The sequence below is a fragment of the Gossypium arboreum genome, chromosome 13 (genome assembly GCF_025698485.1).
Source record: "Gossypium arboreum isolate Shixiya-1 chromosome 13, ASM2569848v2, whole genome shotgun sequence".
NCBI lineage: Eukaryota > Viridiplantae > Streptophyta > Magnoliopsida > Malvales > Malvaceae > Gossypium > Gossypium arboreum.
Window position 1 is genome coordinate 117,649,661 of NC_069082.1, and position 26,254 is coordinate 117,675,914.

Here is a 26,254-nt window from a genome sequence, read left to right on the forward strand (position 1 = left end):
TATAGGCTGGATGGCAGGGATATAGAAATTAGTAAGGAAATAATGCGAACTAGGGACAAAATTTTAAATTTTACAAAATAAACAAATAAATAAACAATTAAAAGAGTTTCTAGCAAATTCTTCATATTTCTTCATCCAAAAACACCATAGACGATCCTTTGAAACTGATTTTGCATATTCTTACTTCAATTGAGCTCAATTCTTGCTTTTTCTTTGAAATTTTTATGTTTTAAGACTTTTACAATTAGGTCCAATTGTCAATTTCATTAGTTTTTGATTTCATGAGTGATTTTGAAAGTTACCATTGATTATTTCTGGAAGTTTATGATGAATTAATATGGATTTGAAGCTTTAATTTTATTATATGATGATTTAATCAAGTAATTTCAATAGAAATTGATTGTTAGGACTAAATTGTGAAGAATAAAAGAATTAGGGTTTGTTGTTAGATTTATATGAATCACTGACTGTAAAATAGCTTAGAATAATGGAATAAATTGTTAATTTAGAAAATTTAACTCAATTGGTGGGAAAATTGATAAGGGACTAAATTGTAAAAATTATAAAAGTTAAGGTAAATGTGTAATTTCAAATATTTAAGGGCATAAATTGTGAATTGAACTAGACTTGAATTTGATGATGATGATCAAGAGCCCGAAGATAAACAGGAAAAAGGGAAATTAACAGAATAGTTCCTAAATTTCTACAACTTCTACAAACTACCCTAGGTAAGTTCATACGATTGAACTTTCATGATTAATTGTTAATTTAGGAATGATATAATGTATTATTTCATATTTTTGTTATTGAATTATGATTATTTTAAATATATGAAAAATGAATTGAAAGTTCAAATTAAATGGAACGTAAATTGAGTACGATCGTCTCGTGACACAAGATGAATTGACGATAAGACAATGGTTGGACCATAGCAATGTTTGAATTTAAGACCATAGCTGAGCTATGGTATTTTAATGAAAAGACCATAACTGGGTTATGGTACCTTGAACATAAGACCATGATTGAACCATGGTAGTATAGGTATACGTGTAAGACCATAGCTAGGTTATAGCATCCTGATGATAAGACCATAACTGGGTTATAGCATTACGAGTGTAAGACCATGTCAGTACCATGGCAATTCTGTAAGACCATAATTGGACTATGGCATCAAGAAAACGATGTACTCAAATCTGTAAGACGTTCTCTAATTTGACAATGATTGGTAAGTCCTACATGGATTAATGTGAAAGAAATTAAATAGTTATTGATATTGAGCTCAATTATGTGAATTCATCAATCGAAGTTGTGGTTGGCAGGAAATATTGTGAAATGCTTAATCTAAATGAATTATTTAGTATGTTCGGTAAGATTTATATTTAAAGCCTATGAAGTTACTAAGCTTCATTAAGCTTACTTATGTTGTTTAATGTTTTTTGTAGATTAGCGTGAGGTCGGAGGATCGGATCAACACATTAAACAACACTATCCAAATTAATCCAGTAGTTTTTGCAATGTAAATTTTGGTTTATATGGTATGTATATAGTTGGTTTGACAATGAAATAGATTGAAATATGGTTGTGAATCTTAAATGTTCGTATGTAAGTAGTTAGAAATAGAATTTGATAAATCTATGGAATGAGTTAAATAGGTAAGTATAAGTAATGAAAATGTTTGAGATGCTATGTCATGTTGAAAAAATGTTGTCTTACATTGGTTACATGGTTGGGATATATTGGTATATGAGATTGTTGTGTGCAGGTTGATGTTAAAAAGGGTGAGAAAAGTGGCCTTAAAATGGCCTATTTTCGTCCACACGAGTAGAGACACGGACGTGTGTCTCAGCTGTGTGTGACACATAGTCTGGCATATGGGCATGTGGTCTAGCCGTGTCCCTTTGCAGTTTGAAGTTTTAAAATAGAATGTCCAGGTTTTTGTACACGGCCTTGCACACAAGTGTGTGGCTTGGCCGTGTGGCCTCTGGACTTTGCACATGTCCTAGCACACGGGTGTGTGGTTGGTCATGTAACACAAGTCAGAGAGTTACACGGGTAAGGACACAGGCTGGAACACAGCTGTGTGTCTCACATCGAATGCCCACACAACCTAAGACATAAGCGTGTCTCCTAGCCGTGTGAGTCACATGGTCTGGTCACACGGGCGTGCGTCCCCTGTTTTTTAATTTTTTTTGATATTTTTCAAAAAATTCTTGAAGTCTCCATTCGAGTCCCGATTTACTTCTAACGCCTATTTTGGGCTTCGATGGCCCATATAAGAGACCATATGAGTGTTATATGAATGAGTTATGATATATGTATTAAAGATTATGAAATGTTCGTAATTAATCTGTAAAGTCCAGTAATACTTCATAACTCTGCTCCGGCAACAGATATAGGTTAGGGGTATTACATTTATTGGTATCAGAGTTTTGGTTTAGTTGATTCTTAGAACGAATGTAATGTGTAAAATGTCTAGAAATACATGCCATATAAATATGTGATAGTGTAATGTGTATGATCCGATCTAATCCTTTTTTTCTTATAGATTGTAAAGATATCAGATAGATATGAACATGCAGAACGTGATGAAGCTAATAGTAGAGTACAAGCATCTAAGCACAGGACAAGTAGTAGTGTCTCAATATTTCCAATGCAAGAACAAGAACTTAAAAATATGTTTTATGGGTTTATAAACCAATGGTTTAATGAGTTTATGCAAGAAAGAAATCAAGCTCAGTAACCTCCTCCCCCTATTGTACCATCTACAGTGCCTCCGACTGTACCTCTACCTTCTTCAATAATTGAATCCAGTAAACGTAGTCCTATAGAAAAAATTAGAAATTTTAGGGCTGAAGAATTCCGGGGTATGTCTGATAATGATCTAGTCAAAGCTAAATATTGGCTTCAGAATACAGTAAGAGTTTTTGAAAAAATGGCTTGTTCCCCAGATGATTATTTGAGATATGTTGTTTCTTTACTGAAAGAGGAAGCATATAATTGGTGGATGACTATAGTGGCTATAGCGCCAAAAGAGAAAATCACTTGGGAATTTTTCCTGAGTGAATTTAAGAAGAAATATGTTGGCAAGAAATATTTGGATAAAAAGAAGAGGGAATTTCTTGACTTGCGACAGGGTAATTAATCAGTAGCCGAGTACGAAAGGGAATTAACATACATTAGCAGATATGCTCGGGAAGTTGTTTCAACCGAGGAAGAAATGTGTATTCGATTTGAGGAAGGGTTAAATGGTGAAATTAGAATGATGATTGCGGGCATGAAAATTTAGGAATTTGTTGTTCTGTCAGATCATGCTCAGAAAATGGAAAAGGTGTATAATAGAAAAATGCAACGGGAAAGAAGGAATAAAGAATCCTACAAGAGAAGCTCTTCCAAACCATTTTCAGCATTCTTGGCTAAAAAGTTTAGAAATGATACCAGTCGACCTACCTCAATACCGAAATAATCAAATAAGAATAATGTGACTCAACAAGATTTGGGGATAACTATTAAATCTGCAGCTAGTCTAGGCAGTGTGCATAATGCTCCCAGGCCTAAATGCAAATATTATGGGAAAAATCACTTCGGTGAATGTAGAGGTAAGGCATGAGCTTGTTACAAGTGCGGGGCCACTGATCATTTTATTCGAGACTATCATCAATTGCTTAAAGAGGAAGGAGAACAAAAAGAAAAGCAATTAGCCACTTCTTAAAGAAGTAAACGTTCAGGCCAAAGTGGTGCTACTGGGACTGCTCGTTCGGGTATGAGAGATTCGGCTACCCGGTCAGAGGCTAGAGCACCTATATGTACATATGCTATCTGAGCTAGAGAGGAAGCAATAGCTCCAAACATAATTGCTGGTACATTCTATCTTTTTTATGTTACTGTGCATGCATTGATTGACCTTGGGTCTACACATTCTTATGCTTGCACTGCATTAGCATCAGAAAAAAAAATTGCCTGTTGAACCTACTGATTATGATGTTCAAGTCACTAATCCATTAGGTCAAAGTGTAATAGTTAATTTGGTGTGTCGTAACTATCCACTGAAAATAAAAGGCTGTCGATAAACATGTTAATTTGAATATTTTTTGTGTTTAATTTGGTTTATTTTTAAACTGAACCCTGCTAATTAAGTGCTTTTATGATTTAATCTTGCTAGGGATGCAATTAGTCAAAAACAAGCTAAAAAGGGCCAATTTGAAAGACAATCATTGAAATAGGGCCAAATTAAAAAGGTGGAGGAAGCCAAGGACACATCAAATATTTTGACTTTGTAAAAGCCAAAAATAGAAAAATATTATTTTATTTTATTTATTTTTATTTTTATTTTATTTTTGATTTTATATAAAATTAGTTTAGGCTAAATTTAGTAAACCCCATGTATATAAATAGGGGCTTTATGTTCTTAGAAAATTATCCCTTATTTTGTATTCCTACTTCTATTTGGAATTGAAGTACTCTCATTTTTTTCTCTTTCAAATTAGCGTGAAGCATTCTGCCATTTTTCATTTGGTTTTGTTTCTTTTCTAAAATTGGGCTAATTGCATTCCAAGTGCTTTTCCTTTCCAATTTCCATCACCTTTCATACAAATCCCATCATCTTCCATAACTTTCAAGCATAAATAAATTCATGCTTCACTAAATTTTATCTTAGCTTTAGGCTGGTGTTCTTTCCAGTCAGAAATTGTGAGATACGAATTCATGCTAAAATCCGTCCAATCGGTATTCATTATTTTCCTAAGTTTGGGATTAACAACTCATCCCTTAAAGGTGACTCGATTACAAGTCAAAAAGTGCACATTGGGTTGGAATCATGTTAGCTAATAGTTGGAGAAACAAGTCGGCTGTGCTGTATTCGGATCTCTGAGAACAAATAGAGGAAGAGGTGAGCAGATTTAAACTACCTAAGCAGTTGAGGCCATTAATTCGAGTTGGATTCTTCAGAATGCAAGGCTGCTGGAATCTTGAATCGGGAACACGTGTATCTCGGTTAGATAATCGGTAAGGGTTGGTTTGTAGGTCATACAGGAACTAGCTACGAGAGGAGGAATTGGTGGTTAGGACGTTCTTAACTGCTATAACCAGCTTATCGTTTGGAGGAGAATATTAATTTTCAAGGATCGATTCTTGATACAAAATTTACCAAGTCTAAGGCTAAGGTTAAGGCTTATTTTATCTGTCGCAAAATTCTGAATTTATTTTCTAATTTATTTAATTATTTATGCTGATTCAGTTATCTAGTTTCTAAACATTTCAAAAATCCCCGACTTACTTTTATTTCTAATCTTTGCAGGTACGATTGGAGTCGTGGGCACGACTATTACCATGACACTTGACACGACAAACAATCTGACCATAAGCTATACACGGAAGTAGATTATAGCATCCAATCTTTGTGGACTCGACCCTACTACCACTCTTACTACTAATTAGAGTTATTTTGTAGGAATTATATTTGGTGGTTTCGACACCCATCAGCTGTGAATTCCTTGTTGATTTGATGTTACTACCTTTTTGGGAATTTGATGTTATTTTAGGTATGGACTAGCTAACGAAGCATAATGCTATAGTAAATTGTAGAGAAAAACAAATTGATTTGAAATGTCATATAGGAGAGATGATTACTATTAAATCTACAAATTTGAAAGAAATTGTTAGAATTATTTCAGCTTTTTCAGCTCAGAGATTAACGTAGAAAGGTAATGAGGCATTTTTAGCCTACATTCTTGATACTTGGGGTTCAGAATTGAAGTTAGAATAGTTACCAGTTGTTAATGAGTTTATTAATGTGTTTCCTGAGGAATTGTCGAGTTTACCACCAAATCGTAAAGTTGAGTTTGTGATTGATGTGATTCCGGGAACAACTCTGATATCAGTAACACCGTATAGAATGGCACCAGTCGAGTTAAAAGAATTAAAGACACAGTTATAAGAATTACTAGACACAGGGTTCATCAGAATGAGTATGTCTCTTTGAGGTGCACCTATCTTATTTGTGAAAAAGAAAGATGGTTCTTTGAGATTGTGTATAGATTACAGACAGCTGAACAAGGTCACAATTAAGAATAAATATCCTTTACCTCATATTGATGATTTATTTGACCAATTGAAAGGTGTTGCAGTATTTTTGAAGATAGACCTCTGATCCAGGTATTATCAATTGAAAGTTAAAGAGTGTGATGTGTCGAAGATTGCTTTCAGAACTTGATATGGTCATTATGAGTTTTTGGTAATGCCTTTTGCTTTGACCAATGCTTCTACTGTTTTTATGGATTTAATGAATCGGATTTTTCAATAATATTTGGATATATTTGTAGTTGTTTTTATTGATGATATACTGATCTATTCCAAGGCGGAATCCAGACATACACAACACTTGAGAATTGTGTTACAAACTTTGAGGGAGAAACAATTGTATGCAAAGTTCAGTAAATGTGAATTCTGGCTTCACGAGGTTAGATTTTTGGGCATATTGTGTCAGATGAAGGGATTCGAGTGGACCCAAGCAAGGTATCTGCAGTGGTGAATTGGAAAATTCAGAAGAATATAACAGAAGTGAGAAGTTTTCTAGGTTTAACAGAATATTACCACCGTTTTTTCAAGAATTTTTTTATTATCGCTTTTCCAATGACTCGACTACTATAGAAGAAGATGTTGAATTTGTTTGGTCTGATGAATGTCAACAGAGCTTTGAATAGTTGAAGAAAATGTTAACAGAAGCTCTGATTTTGACTCAGCCAGAATCGGGTGTGCCATATGTTGTTGCATCTCTAAATGGATTGGGTTGTGTCTTAATGCAGTCCGGAAAAGTAATGGCCTATGCTTCTCAGTAATTAAAACCGCACGAGAGGAATTATCCTACACATGATCTCGAATTGGCTGTAATCGTTTTTGCATTGAAAATTTGGAGACACTACTTATACGTTGAGAAATGTTATGTGTATACAGATCATAAGAGTTTGAAGTATTTGATGACCGAGAAAGAACTGAATTTAAGATAGAGATGGTCGTTAGAGTTATTGAAAGATTATGATCTGATTATTGACTACCACCCGGGGAAAGCTAGTGTGGTTGCAGATGCACTTAGTCAAAAATCATCTTGTTTGCACTTTAGGTGATGAACGTTCATTTATCTCTTAATAAAGATGGTTCAGTAATAGCAGAATTGAGAATGAAACCTTTGTTCCTTCAACAAATTCGAGAGTTGCAATATGATGACCTAAAATTGGTGTTGAAAAGAAAAATGGTTCGGGACAAATTGAGTTCAGAGTATAGCATTGATGATAATGGTATATTAAGTTATCGTAAAAGACTTTGTTTCCCGAATAATTCAGATTTGAAAAATGATATTCTTTCTGAAGCTCACAGTAGTATATATTCCATTCATCCGGGTAGCACGAAGATGTATTGTGATTTGAAACAGATGTATTGGTGGCCAGGTATGAAACGGGAAATTTGTGAATTTTACAAAATAAACAAATAAATAAACAATTAAAAGAGTTTCTAGCAAATTCTTCATATTTCTTCAGCGAAAAACACCATAGACGATCCTTAAAAGCTGATTTTGCATATTCTTAGTTCAAGTGAGTTCAATTCTTGCTTTTTCTTTGAAATTTTTATGTTTTAAGACTTTTACAATTAGGTCCAATTATCTATTTCATTAGTTTTTGATTTCATGAGTGATTTTGAAAGTTACCATGGATGATTTTTGGAAGTTTATGATGAATTAATATGGATTTGAAGCTTTAATTTTATTATATGATGATTTTATTAAGTAATTTCAATAGAAATAGATTATTAGGACTAAATTGTGAAGAATAAAAGAATTAGGTTTTGCTGTTAGATTTATATGAATCAAAGACTTTAAAATAGCTTAGAATAATGGAACAAATTTTTAATTGAGAAAAATTAACTCAATTGGTGGGAAAATTGATAAGGGACTAAATTGTAAAAATTATAAAAGTTGGGGTAAATGTGTAATTTTAAATATTTAAGGGCACAAATTTTGAAATGAATTAGAATGAAATTTGATGCTGATGAATGAATAATTTTATATTATAGATCCAGAACCCGAAGACAAACGTGAAAAAGGAAAATTAACAAAATAGTTCCTGAATTTCTACAACTTCTACAAACTACCCCAGGTAAGTTCATATGGTTGAAATTTCATGATTAATTGTTAATTTAGGAATGATATAATGTATTATTTCATAATTTTGTTATTGAATTATGATTATTGTAAATATATGAAAATTGAATTGAAAGTTCAAATTAAGTGAAACGCAGGATTGAGTATGACCATTCCGTGACACAAGATGAATTGATGGATAAAACCATGGTTGGACCATGGCAATGTTTGAATGTAATATCATAGCTGGGCTATGGCATTTTAGTGGAAAGACCATAGTTGGGCTATGGCATCCTGATGATAAAACCATAACTGGGTTATGGCATTACGAGTGTAAGACCATGTTAGGGCCATGGCAATTGTGTAAGACCATAATTGGACTATGGAATCAAGAAAATGCTACACTCAAATCTATAAGACGTTATCTAATTTGACAAGGATTGGTAAGTATTACATGGATTAATGTGAAAGAAGTTTAATAGTTATTAATATTGAGCTCAATTATGTGAATTCATCAATTGAAGTTGTGGTTGGCAAGAAATGTTGTGAAATGCTTAATTTAAATGAATTATTTAGTATGTTCGGTAAGATTTATATTTAAAGCCTATGAAGTTACTAAGCTTCATTAAGCTTACTTGTGTTGTTTAATGTTCTTTGTAGATTAGCGTGAGGTCGGAGGATCGGATCAACACATCAAACCACACTATCCAGATTAATCTGGTAGTTTTTGCAATGTAAATTTTGGTTTATATGACATGTATAGAGTTGGTTTGACAATGAAATAGATTTAAATATGGTTGTGAATCTTAAATGTTTGCATTAAGTAGTTAGAAATAGAATTTGATAAATCTATGGAATGAGTTAAATAGGTAAGTATAAATAATAGAAATGTTTGAGATGTTATGTCATGTTAAATAAAATTTTTTGGCTTGCATTAGTTACATGGTTGGGATATATTGGTATATGAGACTGTTGTATGCAGGTTGATGTTTAAAAGGGTGAGAAAAGTGGCCTTAAAATGACCTATTTTCATTCACACAAGCAGAGACACCTGCGTGTGTCTCAGCCGTGTGTGACACACGGTCTGGCATATAGGCATGTGGTCTAGCCATGTGTCCCCTACACTTTGAAATTTTAAAACAGAATTCCCAGGTTTTTGCACACGGCCTAGCACACGTGTGTGTGGCTTGGCCGTGTGACCCCTGCACTTTGCACATGGCCTAGCACACGGAGGTGTGATTAGCCGTGTGACACAAGTTAGAGAGTTACAGAGGTAAGGACACAGGCTGGGACACGGCTGTGTGTCTTACATTGAAAGCCCACACGGCCTAAGGCATGGGCGTGTCTCCTGGCCATGTGAACCACACATTCTGGTCATATGGGCATGTGTCCCCTGTTTCTAGTGAAATTTATGACATTCTGTGAAAAATTCTTGAAGTCTCCGGTTGAGTCCCGATTTACTTCTAACACCTATTTTAGGCTTCGAGGGTCCATATAAAGGACCATAAGAGTGTTGTATGAATGAGTTATGATATATGTATTAAAGATTATGAAATGTTCGTAATTAATATATAAAGTTCGGTAATGCTCCATAACTCTGTTCCGACAATGGATATTGGTTAGGAGTGTTATGATACCATTACCCACAACTGGTTTGTACAAAACAAGCTCCCCCTTGAGCTCATCTATCTATTTCTTCAAAGCTTCTACTACGGCTTCAAGAGCATCATTCCTCTAGTCAACGTGTCCACAATTGTCTCCTTCTTAAGCTCATCTCTCATATATTCCAACTCTTTGATGCGACTTTCAACCATCTTGAAGCTTTTCTTGGCACCCCTATGGATTCCTCAAGTTTGGAAACTTTGTCACCCATCATTGACAACATATCCTTCAAATTTTTTACTTTCTTATACCTCTCATGAATCTTTGGTAGGGTATTATGATACTATGCTTAAGTTATCATCTCAATTTAGCACTTTAAATGAACCTTGATCTGATATTAAGTAGCACGGGCTTGGACTTCAATCGAGCGAACCATGCGGCCTTAGGTAGGGAATTCACTACAAATTGCCTAAGTTAGTTTGAACCTTAAAAGTTGATATCTTTAAGACACTAAAGCTAGAAACTTACTAAACGAAACAAGTAGAAAGTAAGAAAAACTTAATATAGCTTAGAGTAAATGCTCTCTATTTATTTAATAAATCAAATGGTGAATGATACAAATGAGGTTGGGAAAAACCTCAATTTATAGTTGAGCCCCCATTACATGAAAGGTATAGATTGGATCATATCAATGGCTTATATTGAAACCTATCTATAAGATAAAGTCCTAAGAAATTTAAACATTTATACTTAGAATACAAAATTACCCTTGGTAAAATACAAGTTACTAGAATGTTCATTGGATCACCAGGCTTCAAGTAGATAGAATGTTTCAAGAATTAGGTGATCCTGATAGGTCAAAGTAAGCTCAAATCACCCATAAGAACAATTTGGGTCTGTAGTGCGGGCTTTAGTTATGGAACTTTGTGCGTAGGCCGTGACATATAAATAATGTTGATTCGAATTGATGAAACTATGCTTTATTTTTATAATAAAAAAATAAACTCACTTTTTTTTATAAAAAGAAAGGGAAAGTCTCCAAAAATTGAACTCAAAACGTAGGTCAATTTCTTAATTGTATTTGGAGGTTCCAAAAGTGTTTTTCCACTGTAGACGTAATGAAGAATGCTTGAATTTTTGGGTCAAAACTGTGATGGGAAAGAGTTTTTCCTCCTAAACACAAAAGGTGGGAGGCTTTTTTTTTTTTTTTTGAGTTAGGAAGTGAAATTTATCAAAATGCCATTCTTTATGTTAACTGTTTAAAAGGTATATAAAAATTAGATTAATTTATATTCTATTTATCATTATATTAAATTATTTTAATGTTTCACATATCAATATATGAAATTATTTAAATATCATATTCCTTAACTTATTTACTTTCTATTATTTTCCAAAAAGATATTTTAACCTTACAATTTTATCCACAATAAAAAAACTAAAATTTAACAAATCTTACTTTTTCACGGTACTTTTTCTATCACACTTTTTAAAAATATTTTTAAGGGTAAACTACTAAAATAGTCACTTTTGTTTGTCTCAAGTTACATTTTAATCACTTATGTTTGAAATGTTACGTTTTAGTCACTTACGTTATCGTGTTGTAATATTTTAGTCATTGAGCGTTAATTGTTGTGAACGGTGAAATGGAAAAAAAATTAAATTAAATTGCTCAAAAACGAAAAAAATATGGGCTAATTGAATAATATAACATAAAATTTTTGTTTGAAATGATGAAGTAACGTGTCATGTCAGTTTACCGTTACATCGTTAACTGCAATTAACGGCTCAGTGATTGAAATGTTACAACACGTTAATGTAAGTGACTAAAACGTAATATTTCAAATATAAATAACTAAAATGTTACTCGAAAGAAACAAAAATGACTATTTTAATAATTTACCTTTCTTTTAAATACTTAAAAAAAACACTTGTCAAATGCAACATTGAAAACTAAACCTTACCATCAATAATTCATAACTCAATTCACTACTCTTGAATTAAATATAAAGATGTTGATGCATTACCCACTAATAAATTGAATATAAACATTAAATAACATACAAACAATAGTTGACATCATTTTAATTGAATAATATAGTCGGTTGTTTCCTCGTATAAAAACCAATTTATTCATTAAAAATAATAAATAAAAGATTAAACAAATCTTTTCTTTGAAGTTTTGCATTTGGATAATCTAATTTAAACTTGCCATTGTAATAAGAAAACCTGTTTACATATATTCATATATCAACACAACCTGGACATTTGTGAATTACTTGGATTATACGTTGTTGACTTTTCATGTTATTTTTTTTATTACCTCCATTAACATGATTTAAGTCCTAATGAATACTGATTTATAAATTTACAACAAAATTATATAAAATTACATTAATACATGGATATATTAAAATTATTTTAATACTTTATTTAATTTTTCGTCTTTTTAACTTTTAAATTTTTTTTCAAATCATCCTAAAATAGATAAAAATATTAACATTTTTAATTTTGCTGATGTTGTATACATATGAATGACACATCAACATTTAATTAATTTTTAAAATTTTAAAATTAAAAAAACTATAAAATTTATTTTTAAAAATTAAAAATCATTAAGATTATTCAGAAGTATAAAATTATAAAATATATATATTTGAATATTTTTGCATTTAAATATTAATTAAATACCGACATGTCATCCACGTAACAATCTACATGTAAGTCGTGTCAAGAAAATTAATAAACATTAACTTTTCTATCGATTTTGAGGTAATTTAATAAAAATATATGTTTAAGGGTTAAAAAGGTAAAAATTTAAAGGAGGAACAAAATGAATTTTGAATTTTATAAAGTTAGAGGAAAAAAAAAAGAAATTATGCCTAAAATATCCGCAACATAGTTTTCATGATTTTTATTTTTTTTTTTGGGTTTCCAAGATATCCACTAAAAGGATAAACTACGTAGGAATAAATATGATTATATAAAAATATAATTAATTTGTTTATATAAACTCACAAATCAAGACAAGTTCCATACGGATAATACATAGGGTTGTGATTAGTGGATCTCCACCTGGTTTTACATCTATTTGTATTTGCAACATATAAAAAAAAATGAAAGAAGCGATAAACATAAAACTCTTTTACATTTCTCTTGCAGTTTTGTGTATTGTTTCAAGTGAAACAAAGATCAGATCCATGGCCATGAAATTGTTTGATGCACACTGTCACCTACAGGATCAAAGAGTTGTTGACAAGGCTTCCCTACTCATTCATATTGCTAATGCCGCAGGTGTTGTTTACATTGCTGTCGATGGCATAACTGAGGTATGCAACTTAACTATTTTTCTTAAATACGATTACGATATGTTTCTACTTCCATATAAACCAAATCTTGATTCAAATTCCAAAATTTTGATCTTTGGAGTTTAGTTTTGACCACTTTTTCTTTTCTTTCTTTTAGAAAGATTGGCATCTGGTGAAAGAAATGAGTGATGAGTATGATTCTGTGATTCCAAACTTTGGGCTACATCCATGGTAATCTATATTATCATTAAAAATTACGATAATACACTTTCGTAATTAAAATAAGTATTATTATTTAAGAGTATTTTAGTTTTTCTCATTTAAAAATTAAATATATGCATATGGTGGTATTTGAACCTAAGTCAATTACAAATAAATGTTTAATTTATCATTCAACTAAAGCTTTTTTTTCTATATTTTTATACATTTTAATTTTTTTATGCCCACATTATTACCTTTATCAGTTATATATATATATATATATATTTGTACTATTATTTAAGCTCCTGACTGAGTCGGTATCACCCTCAACCGGTTTCAACTCAGTTAGAAAATTTCGAAATGTCCTTCTATAATTAAACTTATTATTATTTGAAAGTATTTTAGTCTTTTCACATATAGTAGGATTTGAACCCACTCCAATTTCATTATTAAAACCTTTAATTTTTTCATTTTAATAATGTATTTAATTGATATGGTGCCCCAAGTTAACTCGATCATGACTCTAGATTAATGACAATACCATTATAAATAATTTAATCTAATTTTTTCATTTTAATAACATATATATTCCATGTGTTATTATTAAATATACATTTTATTATTTATTGTATATGATATTTAAATATTCTAAATTTGTGGGTTTTAAAATATATATACATATATATAATTGATGTTTGATTTCGAATTTATTTTTTATTCTTTGGGTCCTTTACAGGTACGTTGAAGGAAAGAGTCGCTCTTGGTTCGACACTCTGAAAGAGTTAATTGAAGCAAACCCTTCAGCTGCTGTTGGCGAGGTATTAAAAACGGATTAAATAGATGGGTTGAAATAAATCATTAGTAAAAATGATATTTATAACGCATTAAATCAAATAATATTTATCTAACATTAAATTAAATGTTAAATTCATTATAATGAATCCGTTTCTTTCATTTTCTTAAAACCATGCTATATGCCTTTTTGTCTTCTTTTTTTTTTTTTTTTTACCAAGCTGGTTGCCAAGGAAATATGTGTAGACATGCACATAATAATCCCTCGAGTTGTAGGGTCTGCTCCATAAGTTTTAGTTAATATTTAAAGAAAAAGGAAATTGTATTTTACTAATAATTTTAAAATTTTATCAAAATTTATAAGGTTTTATCAAAATATTTAAGGATTTATCTAAGAATTTATCAAAATATCTTAATATTTACAAAATTACTAAGGGTTTACCAAAATTTGTAAAGATTTTTTTAGGGTCGTAAACTGATCAACTCAACATTTTGGCATACCAAAATTTCTAATGGTTTACCAACAATTCTAGAAATTTATCAAAATTTATAAGAATTCTTAAAGTTATACCAAAATATTTAAAGATTTACCAAAATTTCTAAAATTATATTAAAATATCTATGGATTTATCAACATTTTTAGGGTTATTTAGAAATTTTGGTAAATCCTTAGACTTTTTTGGTAGGCCAAAATGTTGCCTTGATCAAGTTTGGGACATTAGGAAAATCTTAAACATTGGTGAACCTTTAGAAATATTGTTAAATCCTTAGAAATTTTAATAAAGGCTTAAAAATATTGATAAACACTTAGAAATACAGGTAAATCTTTAGATATTTTGGTAAATCTTTAGAAATATTGAATTTTGGTAAATTTATGGATATTGTGGTATAATTTTAGAAAATTTTATAAATCCTTAGAAATATTGGTATGTCAAAATATTGAGTTGATCGAGTCAACTAAGTAAATCTTTAAAAATCTCGGTAAAAACTCTTGAAAATTTTGGTATAATCTTAGAAATTTTGGTAAATACTTAGATATTTTGGTATAACCTTATAATTTTTGCTAAATCCTTAGAAATTTTAGTATGCTAAAATGTTGAGTTAATCGAGTCTAGGGCACAAAGGAAATCCTTAGAAGCATTGGTAAATCCTTAAATATTTTTATATAACCTTAGAAATTTTGGTATAACCTTAGAATTTTATTTTACTTTTGTAATTCTTTAGAAATTTTGGTATGCCAAAATGTTGAATTGATGGAGAAGAAATTTTATAAAATCCTTATATATTTTAATATAGCCTTAGAAATTTTGATAAATCCTTAAATATTTTGATAAAATATTATAAATGTTGAAAAATGCTTTGATATATTAGTAATTAACCTTTCATTTTTCGTTTTCCGTTAAATCTTAACGGGAACTCACGAGAAATTCTTTGTAAAGAGCGCACCCTAAAGAAACCCACCCTTCAACAAGCATAAAACTATAAATTAAAGGCACATTCAAAAAATACTATAAATTAAAGGCGAATGACGCATTGGATTATAAGTTAAAGTGGACTCAAGTTTGAGTATTATCATGTGTAATTATAATGTGTGAATCACTATATTTTTTTATGTGTATATCATAGGTGGATTTTCTTTGATATTCGCACACTTATAACTTTTTTTTATAATTTTATGAGTGAATTTTCGCCGATGATTAATATATTGAAAAAAAATAGTGACCAAAATCTCAACCCAATTTAATTTAATTGGGTCTCATCCTTATTAATTGAAGTGTTGAAGTAGTAGATTATTGATTAAATCATCCCGACCATTTTGTTCCCATGTATTTTCAGATTGGTTTAGACAAAAGCCCACTGGCAAAAGGGGTTGATTTCGGGGAACAGGTGATTATTTTCCCAACTAATTCTTTTGCCATATATTGATATTTGATGCACTAATCAGACTCCATTAAAGATAAAATTATATGTATTTTTTTAAATAATAATAATAAATTGAATAAACAAAATTTAAAGATTATTTCTTATATTATTGGAAGGTGGAAGTGTTTAAGAAGCAGCTTCAGCTTGCAAAGGGTTTGAAAAGACCAGCAAGTGTGCATTGTCTTGATGCTTTTCCCGAGCTTCTTCAAATAATGAAGTATGTATCCTTTCTATGATTGATTTATTTTGTTAAATTTTAATGGTTTGATTCTTATTTGTTTAACTAATTTGAAATGGAAGGGAAATAGGACCATTTCCAGCAGGTGTAATACTCCATTCCTTCCAGGGATCTCCAGAGGTAGTACCTCAACTTACAAAGCTTGGCTCCTACTTTTCATTCTCTGGACATTTGATGCCATTAAAAGAAGACAAGGCCAGAAAGATTGTGAAGGCGGTAATTTATATGTTCATCAATTTCATTCATTTACATCCCAAACAAAACAAATGATTAGTGTAATGAAAACGGACAATTGACAGGTACCTTTGGATCGAATATTATTGGAGACGGATGCACCTGATGCCCTTCCGACAAACCCTATTTTCTTTGTTCCTGGAAATGCTACCCTTAATCAGCCTGCAAATGTTCATAGTGTATGTCTTCTTCCTCTTTTCTATTTTAAATCGATAGAATTCAGTAAGGAATGATCAAGTAATTGAATGATGCAGGTACTTATATATGTTGCATCTTTACTAGATTTGAGTAAAGAAGAATTGGCAGATATAAGTTACAATAATGCACTTCGTGTATTCTCTTTCCAAGGTTCAAAAATTCCATTAAAATGATCTTTATTTCTATGCCTATGGGAACCGCTGTCTCATTATTACAATATAATCCCCCTTTATTAATAATATAATAAATTTAATTATTCCGTTCCCACCTTGTACTTTGTATGTTAAAAAGAGTCATTATCTATTCTGTCTATTTATATTATTATTTAAAACGAATTTACCCTTTATATTAAATTATTATTGTAACAACCTAATCTCGGCCTAAACATTATGGTTGAATTTAAAGAAGTTATATCAACTTGTTTGAAAAATTAATTTAAAATCAAGCTTAGAAATCGTGTATTTACTGATTGTGCATATTCTGAAACTTCCGTTATTATCTTACATAAAAGTTATTTCAAATTTTCAACGAAAAATCCATATTTCGTTTAATTTAAAAAAAAAACTTCCTTTAACTTAACAGAAAACATGTAGAATACTTAAGCCAAATATCGAAACCAAAACCAAAATTTAAATCTGAAAACTTAGTCCAAAAATCAAAAGTTCAAAAAAAAACTTAATTAATGATAATTCAAACCATCATATTTAATAACCCGAGAAAACAATCCAAGCTCCCGCACAATGTCCGGTCTTAAACTTGTTTGTTATCTGAGAGGAAATCAAACAAAGAGTGAGCTTACAAGCTCAGTGTGTAACACAACTCAAGCCACAAATCAAATACACATAAATAAATAGATATGTTTTTAGATACAGGTTCAAACATATTCTCATATTCAGAATCAGATGCATATTCAGATTCAAATACATATACAGTCACAGATCTTATCCCCATCTGCTATACACCAACTCCGTCCAACCAATCACACCGAGTTGTGGTGGTATGTTACTCATAAAGGTGCAGCTAAGCTGGTAGACAGATATTGCAGTTTAACCGTCAAAGTTGCAGTAATACTGCTAGAATACACTTCCTCCATCACATATCAAACCCACCCCAATGCACATGCATAAATAAACTAAAACATATATTCCATAAACAGATGTCATGGATACTTTTCTTACGTAATCATAGTTTCGGAGTTATCAGAACACAAATCGCACATTTTTTTCACATACCTTACCTTTATCACATACAAACACATATCAATAGATGTCATATTTGAAGCTACATTTAAGCCAAACAAACCCACGGAATACCTAGGTGAAAATTTTCAAAAAATGGGTCCATATGGCCTACCTGGTCTGACTATGTGATCACATATGCCCATGTGCCCTACACGGCCTACCCGAATTGCCCGTGTAATTGCACACGCCCATGTGCTCCACACAGCTGACCATATGCACGTGTAATGCATACGGCCTGTCACATGGTCGTGTGACAAACAACAATCTCAAAAACAACCTCTGTTTCCCATATTTTCTGAGTTTTAAATGACGTTTCAGGCTAGAATCACATACTTGATAATAGTTTTGATACCACACAATGACGCACTCCAAATCCTACATACGGTACCAAATTGAATCAATTAACAAATATAAATTAACCCAAATTTACCCCATTTTCTAAAAGAAACAGTCCCTAAAATCATATACAAGCACTTACTTTACAGAAACAACATCGAAAATAGTGACTACGCCGTTGGAAGGTTTCGATTCTCACCCCTTTTGCCTAATAAAAAGCCATGAAAACACTTAACACAATGTAGAACTGGAATTAAGCATTAACAATCAATCTTGCTCAAGAATGAATTAAAACTTAATATCCGAAAATAACACAACGTTAGTTACTCTAATCTTGGATTATGACTGAAAATGGATAGTCAAAAAGGTAGTCTCACAATGACATAGTGACAGCAAAACAAAATTAACTGAAAAAGAAAAAAAAATGAAAGAAACTCAACGGGAAAGAAGGGGAGGAAGGGAAGAAACAAAAGAAAGAAGAAAAGATGAAGAAAAGAGGGAGTGAGAGATATTTTGGGATAATGTCAAAACTACCCACATCCCACTAAATCCAATTAACTTACCACTCATATGTTTCCCTTAGAGTTCAAAAAAAAAAAAATCATTTTGCACACACAAGGTTTCAGACAAAAAACCTCTATGTAAGCTAAAGTTTTACTATTAAACCAACTGGCTCATTCTTGTCAATAATTGAGCGAAAATAATTTATAAATCAGATGTTCAAAGATAGGGTCTAGACAAAAATAGCAAAAATTCAAGGAAAAGTATTCGAATTTAAAACCTCTCACACACTAGCACAACTCTTAACCACTAAATCAGATAACTGCACTTTTCAAAATTTTTACAATCTAACTCAAAATTAAGATGTAACCACCCCTTGGTTTCACTAACTCAATTTCTTCTAACCTGATTTTTGGAATGTGACAATTATTATTTTAAATACATTTTATTTTTTATTAAATGATTATAATTATTATTTTGATTCCATTTCTTCATAACTTTTTAATGTTCGGTTTGGAAATATAGATTTGTATATATTAGTTACCAACATCAATAGAAGAGAATACAATCCAGTGCTAAAATATCAACAGAGAAGAAAACAATCCAATGTTCTTTTTACCATTACAAGTCACTACACCAAAACAGGTTTTTAGCGGCGTTTTTAGCGGCGTTTGAATGAAAAACGCCGCTAAAGAACTAGCATTAGCGGTGCTTCTAAAAAACGCCGCTAAAGATCGAGCATTAGCAGCGCTTATTAAAAAACGCCACTATAGGTTCATCTTTAGCGGCGCTTTTCAAAAAACGCCGCTAATGCTCGATCTTTAGCGGCGCTTTACAAAAAACGCCGCAAAAAATTTAACAGTCATCGAGCCTTTAGTGGCTTTAGCGGTGCTTTTTAAAAACGCCGCTAAAGATCAAGTATTAGCGGTGCTTTTTTAAAAACGCCGCTAATGTTCGATCTTTAGCGGCATTTTTGAAAACGCATACAAAAATTAAAAATTAAAAACTATTATTTAAAATAATTTTAAAGATTTTTGGTATATGACTAATTGTTTTTAATTTATATGTTAAATATTTTCTTATATAATTGTAAAAGAGATAGTATTAATTTTAAAATATTGAATTAATTATCATTATAGTTTAGAGTTTACGATATATGGTTAAGGGTTTAATATTTATGAGTTATTATTTTAAGGTTTATGGATTATGGGTTTAGGGATTATGGTTTAAGGGTTGTGGTTTAAGGTTTAAGTGTTAGGGGGTTAAGGGTTAGGGGTTCAGGTTTATGTTTTAGGATTTATAGTTTAGGGTTTAGAGATTAGGAGTTTAAGGTTTAGATTAATTAGTGTTTTTTAATTTATATGATAAATATTTTCTTATATAATTATAAAAGAGATTGTATTAATTTTAAAATATTGAATTAATTATCATTATAGTTTAGGGTTTATGATTTAGGGTATATGATTTAGAGTTTAAAGTGTATGAGTTATTATTTTAAGGTTTATGGATTATGGGTTTAGAGATTATGGTTTATGGTTTAAGGGTTAGGGTTTAAGGCTTAGGGGTTAAGGGTTAAGTGTTAGGTATACTTAAGGATTAGGCTTTATATATATTAAATGGTTTTGGATTTAAAGTTTACTTAAGATTTGTTAAATGATTGAATTTTATACAATCAATTAATACTTTTATATTTAAAATATTTAATCTAAACCATTTGATATATTTAAATATTAGAATTAAAAAATTGATAAATAAATAAATAAAAGTAATGATTGATATGGATAGGACCAAATTATAACAAATAAAATGAAATACAAAAACTAAAATCATTCCACATCGAACATCTAGCAAAATAGTCATATTTTAGTTAGGAAGAAATATCTCTAATGAAATGGAGATTAGATCGGAAAAGAATAATATAAAATCATGATTAACGTCTTAATTTTTAATAGAAATTTGATATGTGAGAGATTGATTGCTTATATTGGATAATTCTAACTTAATAATTAATTACAGCCATTTAATTATTTGTTTTCTTATTAAAATATGCGATATTTATTTTTAGAGTACTTAGTTTTTTATTTATAAAACTAATTTATAAAAATAATAATAATAAATATTTTATAAAATCATTTAACTAATAATTTTAACAGATAAAATAAAAAATTAGCATAGCAAAATGGTGTCATTTTATTTAAAATGAAATTATTTTTAATGGCGTTTTAATAAAAAGCATACAAAAAGTTAACAATAGGGGCGGTTTTTATAAAAATGCAACAAAAAAAATTATTTCACCTAAAAATAGGCGCTATTTTATCCCCAAAATTTAGCCCAAACCCCTAATTTTTCCCCCTAAAATCGGTATCGCCAAAACACCACCAATCTCACCCCTCCGTTGCTCTTTTCAATCAAGAAACTCTCCAGCAGCGTCTTCAAGCTCTTATCGAAGGAACCCTAGCTGTCTCAAGTCTCCAATCTTTCCGAACAAAAATATATTACATTTTAAAGGAGAGACGTAAATTTAAATTTTGAAAATAATATTATTAAAAGATAGCCACAAATTTTAAATATAAACCATAAAACAAAAATAAAAAAATATCAATTAATACTTATTATTTATTGAAATTTCATTGAATTTTTTAAAAAGAAATTCAGCATATTATAATTATAGTATTTATTTTATTCTTAATATATATTGGTTTTGTTTATTTCTCCTCATTGCATTGATTGCTTTGGACAGTTTACATTTTTTAATATGAATTTGTAATTTTTCGTGAATGTTTCTCATACCCAACTTAATAATTTTTAAATCAATTTCTATGTTGCAAAAGAATATTTAGAATTGATAGTATAAAATCAAGATGCTATTGTTTTTAATAAAGAAAGATACAAAATATGTCACAAGATTTTTTTTCTAACTCATTTAAATTATTATTGTGAATTTTTTAAACTGGAAAAATCATGTCAAAAATAAAAGAGGTAAAATAGATAACTAATAACTTTGTATATTTTTTTTCTATTTTTAAATGGATATTAGATGTTTCTATACAAATAATACAAAAGAAATGAAGGGTTTAAAACATTTTTCCCTCATTTTCTCTCACTTCATCTATTTTAAAATTTGTATCTACTTATTATTATTATTTTTATTTTTATTTTTATTTTTGTTTTAGAATTTTAATTTCAATCAACCTTTTATAATTAGCTTACAAGTTAAAAAAACCTTAATAAAAAATGAAAAAATCAATTAACCCTTCAAAAAGTGCATACCTATAAATATCTAATGACCAAAAAATAATCAAAGAAACATTAATTGTAACGCCCCAAAATTTTAAGAATTTGTTTGTGAAAACCGACAGTAATTAGATTTTTGTATCTGTGGTTCTGTGCTTTGTTTTTGAGTTTAAGGTCTGGAGTTTAAGTCGCATCATTAAAAGTTTTGTTATTTTAGAATCAACCCACAAGCATGCACTACCCGTTTAAGTACAATCCTATGTGAAAGGATGACAGGAATAAGCCTGCTGGTTTACTGGTTGAGCATTTATCTGTATTCTGTCTGGTTCCGAGTTTGAATTCCATCATACGCATTAGGATTTTTTTTTTTTTTTTGTAAATATTGAGAAGGGTGGTGGTTAGTGTAAGTAGTCTAAGGAAAAGTTATCGTTCTTTTTCTTTTCCTTCTGGTTCTTTATTTATTTATTTTGCTCCTTCTTCTTAGATTTATTTTCTTTTCTCTTCTTCTTGCAATCGATCTTGTATGGTTGTAAAGTTTAGTTGCCTGTAAGACCAATTCTGCGTATGTTCCGTTGTAACTTCCTGTCATTATGCTTTTTGTTTTGTTAACATTTTCTGTCAAAACGAGACTTTGCTCGTTTGCTTAATTTTCTATTAAACGCTCGATTTATTACATTGTTTAGGCAAGGGTGTTGCCAAAGACAGTAATCCGTCGTGTTAGGTTGATTCGTCTTGTTTTGTTCAAGGTGAGTGTGCGAATTGGAATAGAATGGTGTCGAGCCTTTCGACGTATGTTAGCTGTAGAGCCCAATTTTAGCCTGAGCCCAAAATAAAACCAAATAATAAAAAACCAAACAGTCCATTTACAAAAAAGGATCCAACTTCAATAGGCAAAAAACCCGAAGCCTAATCCAAAACCTAAACCCTAGCTTAAAACTACAAGGCCCAAACGGCCCGAAAACTAAAACAATTTCAGTCAACCTCAAGAAACCTAGCTGCTCCTTAGCGCCGCAGCCTTCAGCCACGACCACCACGTCCACGCACCTCCACGCACGATCCCCGTACACTCCACGTCGCCCTCCTCTACGTCTTCACGGCACCTGCGACTTGAGCAAGAAAATAGCAACAGAAACGGCTATAAAAGCCCTCAAATTTTCATTTTTTTTACGAGCACACACACAAAATTGGTACAAACGGAACACAGAGAACAAAAAAAAAAAGAGATAGCAATTCGCAAAAAAAAAAAAGAGCAAAGAAATTCGAAAAGAAATCGTATCATGCTAAAGTCCCTTTTTTTCTTTTTTCCTTTTTATTTTCCTTTGCCGAAACTGTTTACACACTTATCTCTCTTTATTTTCTTTTTTTTTTCCTTGAAACTATTCATATATATAGATTAAAAGAGAAGATTAAAAAAGAAAAAGTTACCTTTCTTTACTTCATCGGAAAAAGGCAACTTTTGGTCTTCCTGCCACCGCGGATGGCGGCGTCGTCGCCAGCTACCTGTAGCCGGCGCGGTGGCACTTGACCGAAGCCATAGCCGGAGAGAAGAGGGGCTTTAGAGAATTTGAGAGAGGTTTTAGGTTTTTTTTTTTTTTGTGATCTGAGAAAGAATGAAAATTTTTAAAAAATCTTGACTTTTATAGGCCCCAAAACGATGTCATTTTGGGACTGGCCTTAAAAGCCCAAAACGAAGTCGTTTTGCCCTTGACCAGTCCAACCCGACCCGCTCCAGCCTAGGATTCGCGTGTTTTTAATCGAAAGGGCCAATTGCGAATTTAGCCCTTCCGCTTTTTTATAGCTTTGAAATTAAAATTTTCTTTATTTCTGATTTGATCCTATGATTTGTTTCGATTGCATTTTGGTCCATATTTAAACAACGCCGTTTTGGAGGGCGGGGATTATTGCCCTTTTGGTCCCTCCTTGTTATTCGCGCATTCAATGTGTTCCTTTTTTCCTTTTATTTATTTCAAATTTGCCCCGAACTTCTATTTAAAGTTCAATTTAGTCCTTTTAGTTATTTTTGCTATTTTATTATTAAAATTAATTAATTACTATTATTATATTATTATTAATATCATTATTATTTCTTTAAACTATTTTGTTTAATATCACTTTATTTATTTGTTTATTTGCTAAATTTCATTTTTTATTAAATTTTATTAGTTCTCATTTGTTTATTTATTTATTATTGTTACCTTTTTAAATCGACTTGCTTTATTTTCTTTGTTTCGCCTATTATTGTTATTTCATTTTTATATATATACTTTCAAAATTCATATTATTCATTATTATAATTATAATTATAATTATAATTATTATTATTATTATTTTACTATCATTTATATTCATTATTATTATTATTACTGTTATTGTTATTTTTATTTTTATTACTATTACCATTATTATTATTATTACTATTATTATTATTATTTTTACTATTGCTATTATTTATTATTATTATAATTATTACTACTAACATTATTATTGTTATTATTTTGCTATTATTATTATTATTATTATGATTATTATTTTTATTATTGCTATTACTATTTCTATTATTATTATTATTATTATTATTGTTGTTGTTGTTGTTGTTATCATCATAATAGTATCATTATTATTATTACTATTATTTTATTATCATTTTACTCTTAAAAACTATTTCATTCAATGTTTCTTATTTCATATGTTTATTTGCTTATTCTCAATTTAATTTAAATTTTAACTAGATTTTTTTGTTATTTCATTTATTATTCATTTATTATTCTATTTATTTATTTCATTTTGTTTTTTTTTGTTCTCATTATTATAATCTTATTATATATTTATTTATTCATTTATTCATTTATGTCTTTATATACTTGCAAGCTTATGTTAGTCGTTATTATTTTTGTATTTATATTATCATCTTCATTATTATTATTTTATTACACATATTGGCACCGCAATTCATCCTCACATTTTACCACAAAATCGCATTACATTTTATCCGATTCATTGAAAATTTTGTTTTTTTTAAATAAGTAATTTTTTGTATTTCGAGATTGGAAAAGTCATTCCCTAAGTTATGGGGTTTCGATTTTCCCGATAAATTCGAACCAAACGAACGTTTTAAGATTTTTAATATTCTCGGGAATTAGGGAAAGATCGTGTTCTAACTTACGGAATATGATTTCTTTCTAAAATCGAGATAGTCAAATTTCTTTCAAAATAAATAAAATTTTCGGGCTTTATTCTCATTTCGAGGATTGAAGACATTGTGTCCTAACTTACGAGACGTAATTCTTTTCCTCGATTAATGTGAAATATACCCTTTTCTTGAAAAGTTTTCAATTAAATCATACTTTAACAAAGGATCGAATTTTTTTTAAATCTTTCCAAAATTTCAACTTTCGACATTAGGACATTAAATAATCAATTAGGTACCAATTTTGGGCGTGATGACGGTGCTAATCCTTCCTCGTACGTAACCGAATCCCGAGACTATTTTCTCGAATTTCGTAGACCAAAATCGTTGTTTTAGTAAATTAAAATATTTTATTAAAACAATCAAATTACGAGGTGATTCGATCACACCTAAACAAAAAGGATTGGTGGTAACTCTCATTTTTCATTTTCAAAACCAAAGTTGACCCTTTTCAAAAAATGATTTCGACAGCTTGGGGACTTTTGAGAGTCAAGCCATAAATTGATTAATTTTTGTCTTTTTGTCAAAATTTGAATATCTGTTTTAAATTTACAATTGCTCCATTGCATTTTATCTGTCACTTTCGTGGTTTTCATCATAATATGCTTTAGTGGTTTAAATCTTTTAATGCATATTTGCATATTACATCTCATAAATTGCTTGATAGAACCACATGTAACGAGCCCTAAGAGCCTACCCTAGGTAGAACCGCACTGAACTATTAGCAGTCGTTCGAATACGTGTTCTGCTTGTTGTTTCTTACTTACTTTAATTTCATATGAATTGTACTGATCTGTGTTGTTTTGCATGTGATTGCATGACATTTCATCATAAAAAAGGGTGTCGATTCAAGTTTGATTACTAAATAGAAAGCTTATCATGGAGAACGGATTTCTTGATAAAGTCAAGGATAATGCGGTTGTCCGTATATGGTCGGAGAAAACACAATTGGAAAAGAGAGATAGCTTGACAGCGGGGTATACGTCAGAGTTATGGGATTTTACTTGCATCAGCATAACACAAAATGATCTTCGAGAATTGAAGGAAATATGGGCCCAATAGGGTGATGAAGTTAAACAACTATTTTACGACAGTTACAGTGATCTATCTCACTTACTCGACATCGAGATA

The 26,254-nt window shown here is 30.4% G+C and overlaps 1 protein-coding gene across 2 annotated transcripts; it reads left to right on the forward strand.

Annotated features, from left to right (window-relative positions):
* The first annotated feature begins 12,768 nt into the window (after positions 1–12,768).
* Positions 12,769–16,959, forward strand: LOC108463551 (uncharacterized). 2 transcript variants are annotated; one of them, XM_017763476.2, is made up of 8 exons: positions 12,769–13,059; positions 13,196–13,269; positions 13,976–14,057; positions 15,868–15,918; positions 16,071–16,171; positions 16,255–16,408; positions 16,492–16,605; positions 16,681–16,959. In XM_017763476.2, exons 1-8 carry the CDS (start codon positions 12,847–12,849, stop codon positions 16,795–16,797), a joined length of 906 nt encoding a protein of 301 aa, XP_017618965.1. In that variant the 5' UTR covers positions 12,769–12,846; the 3' UTR covers positions 16,798–16,959. The 2 variants fall into 2 exon arrangements, with proteins under 2 accessions (XP_017618965.1, XP_052880650.1); XM_053024690.1 differs by having other exon boundaries at positions 16,709–16,959.
* Positions 16,960–26,254: the final 9,295 nt, after the last annotated feature.

Excerpts from the sequence above, each read along its gene's own strand:
- LOC108463551 (XM_017763476.2), top strand. The coding sequence starts at position 12,847 with ATGAAAGAAGCGATAAACATAAAACTCTTTTACATTTCTCTTGCAGTT. Across the intron at positions 16,172-16,254 it reads GAGCTTCTTCAAATAATGAA|GGAAATAGGACCATTTCCAG; the intron begins GTATGTATCCTT and ends TTGAAATGGAAG. Across the intron at positions 16,409-16,491 it reads CCAGAAAGATTGTGAAGGCG|GTACCTTTGGATCGAATATT; the intron begins GTAATTTATATG and ends GACAATTGACAG.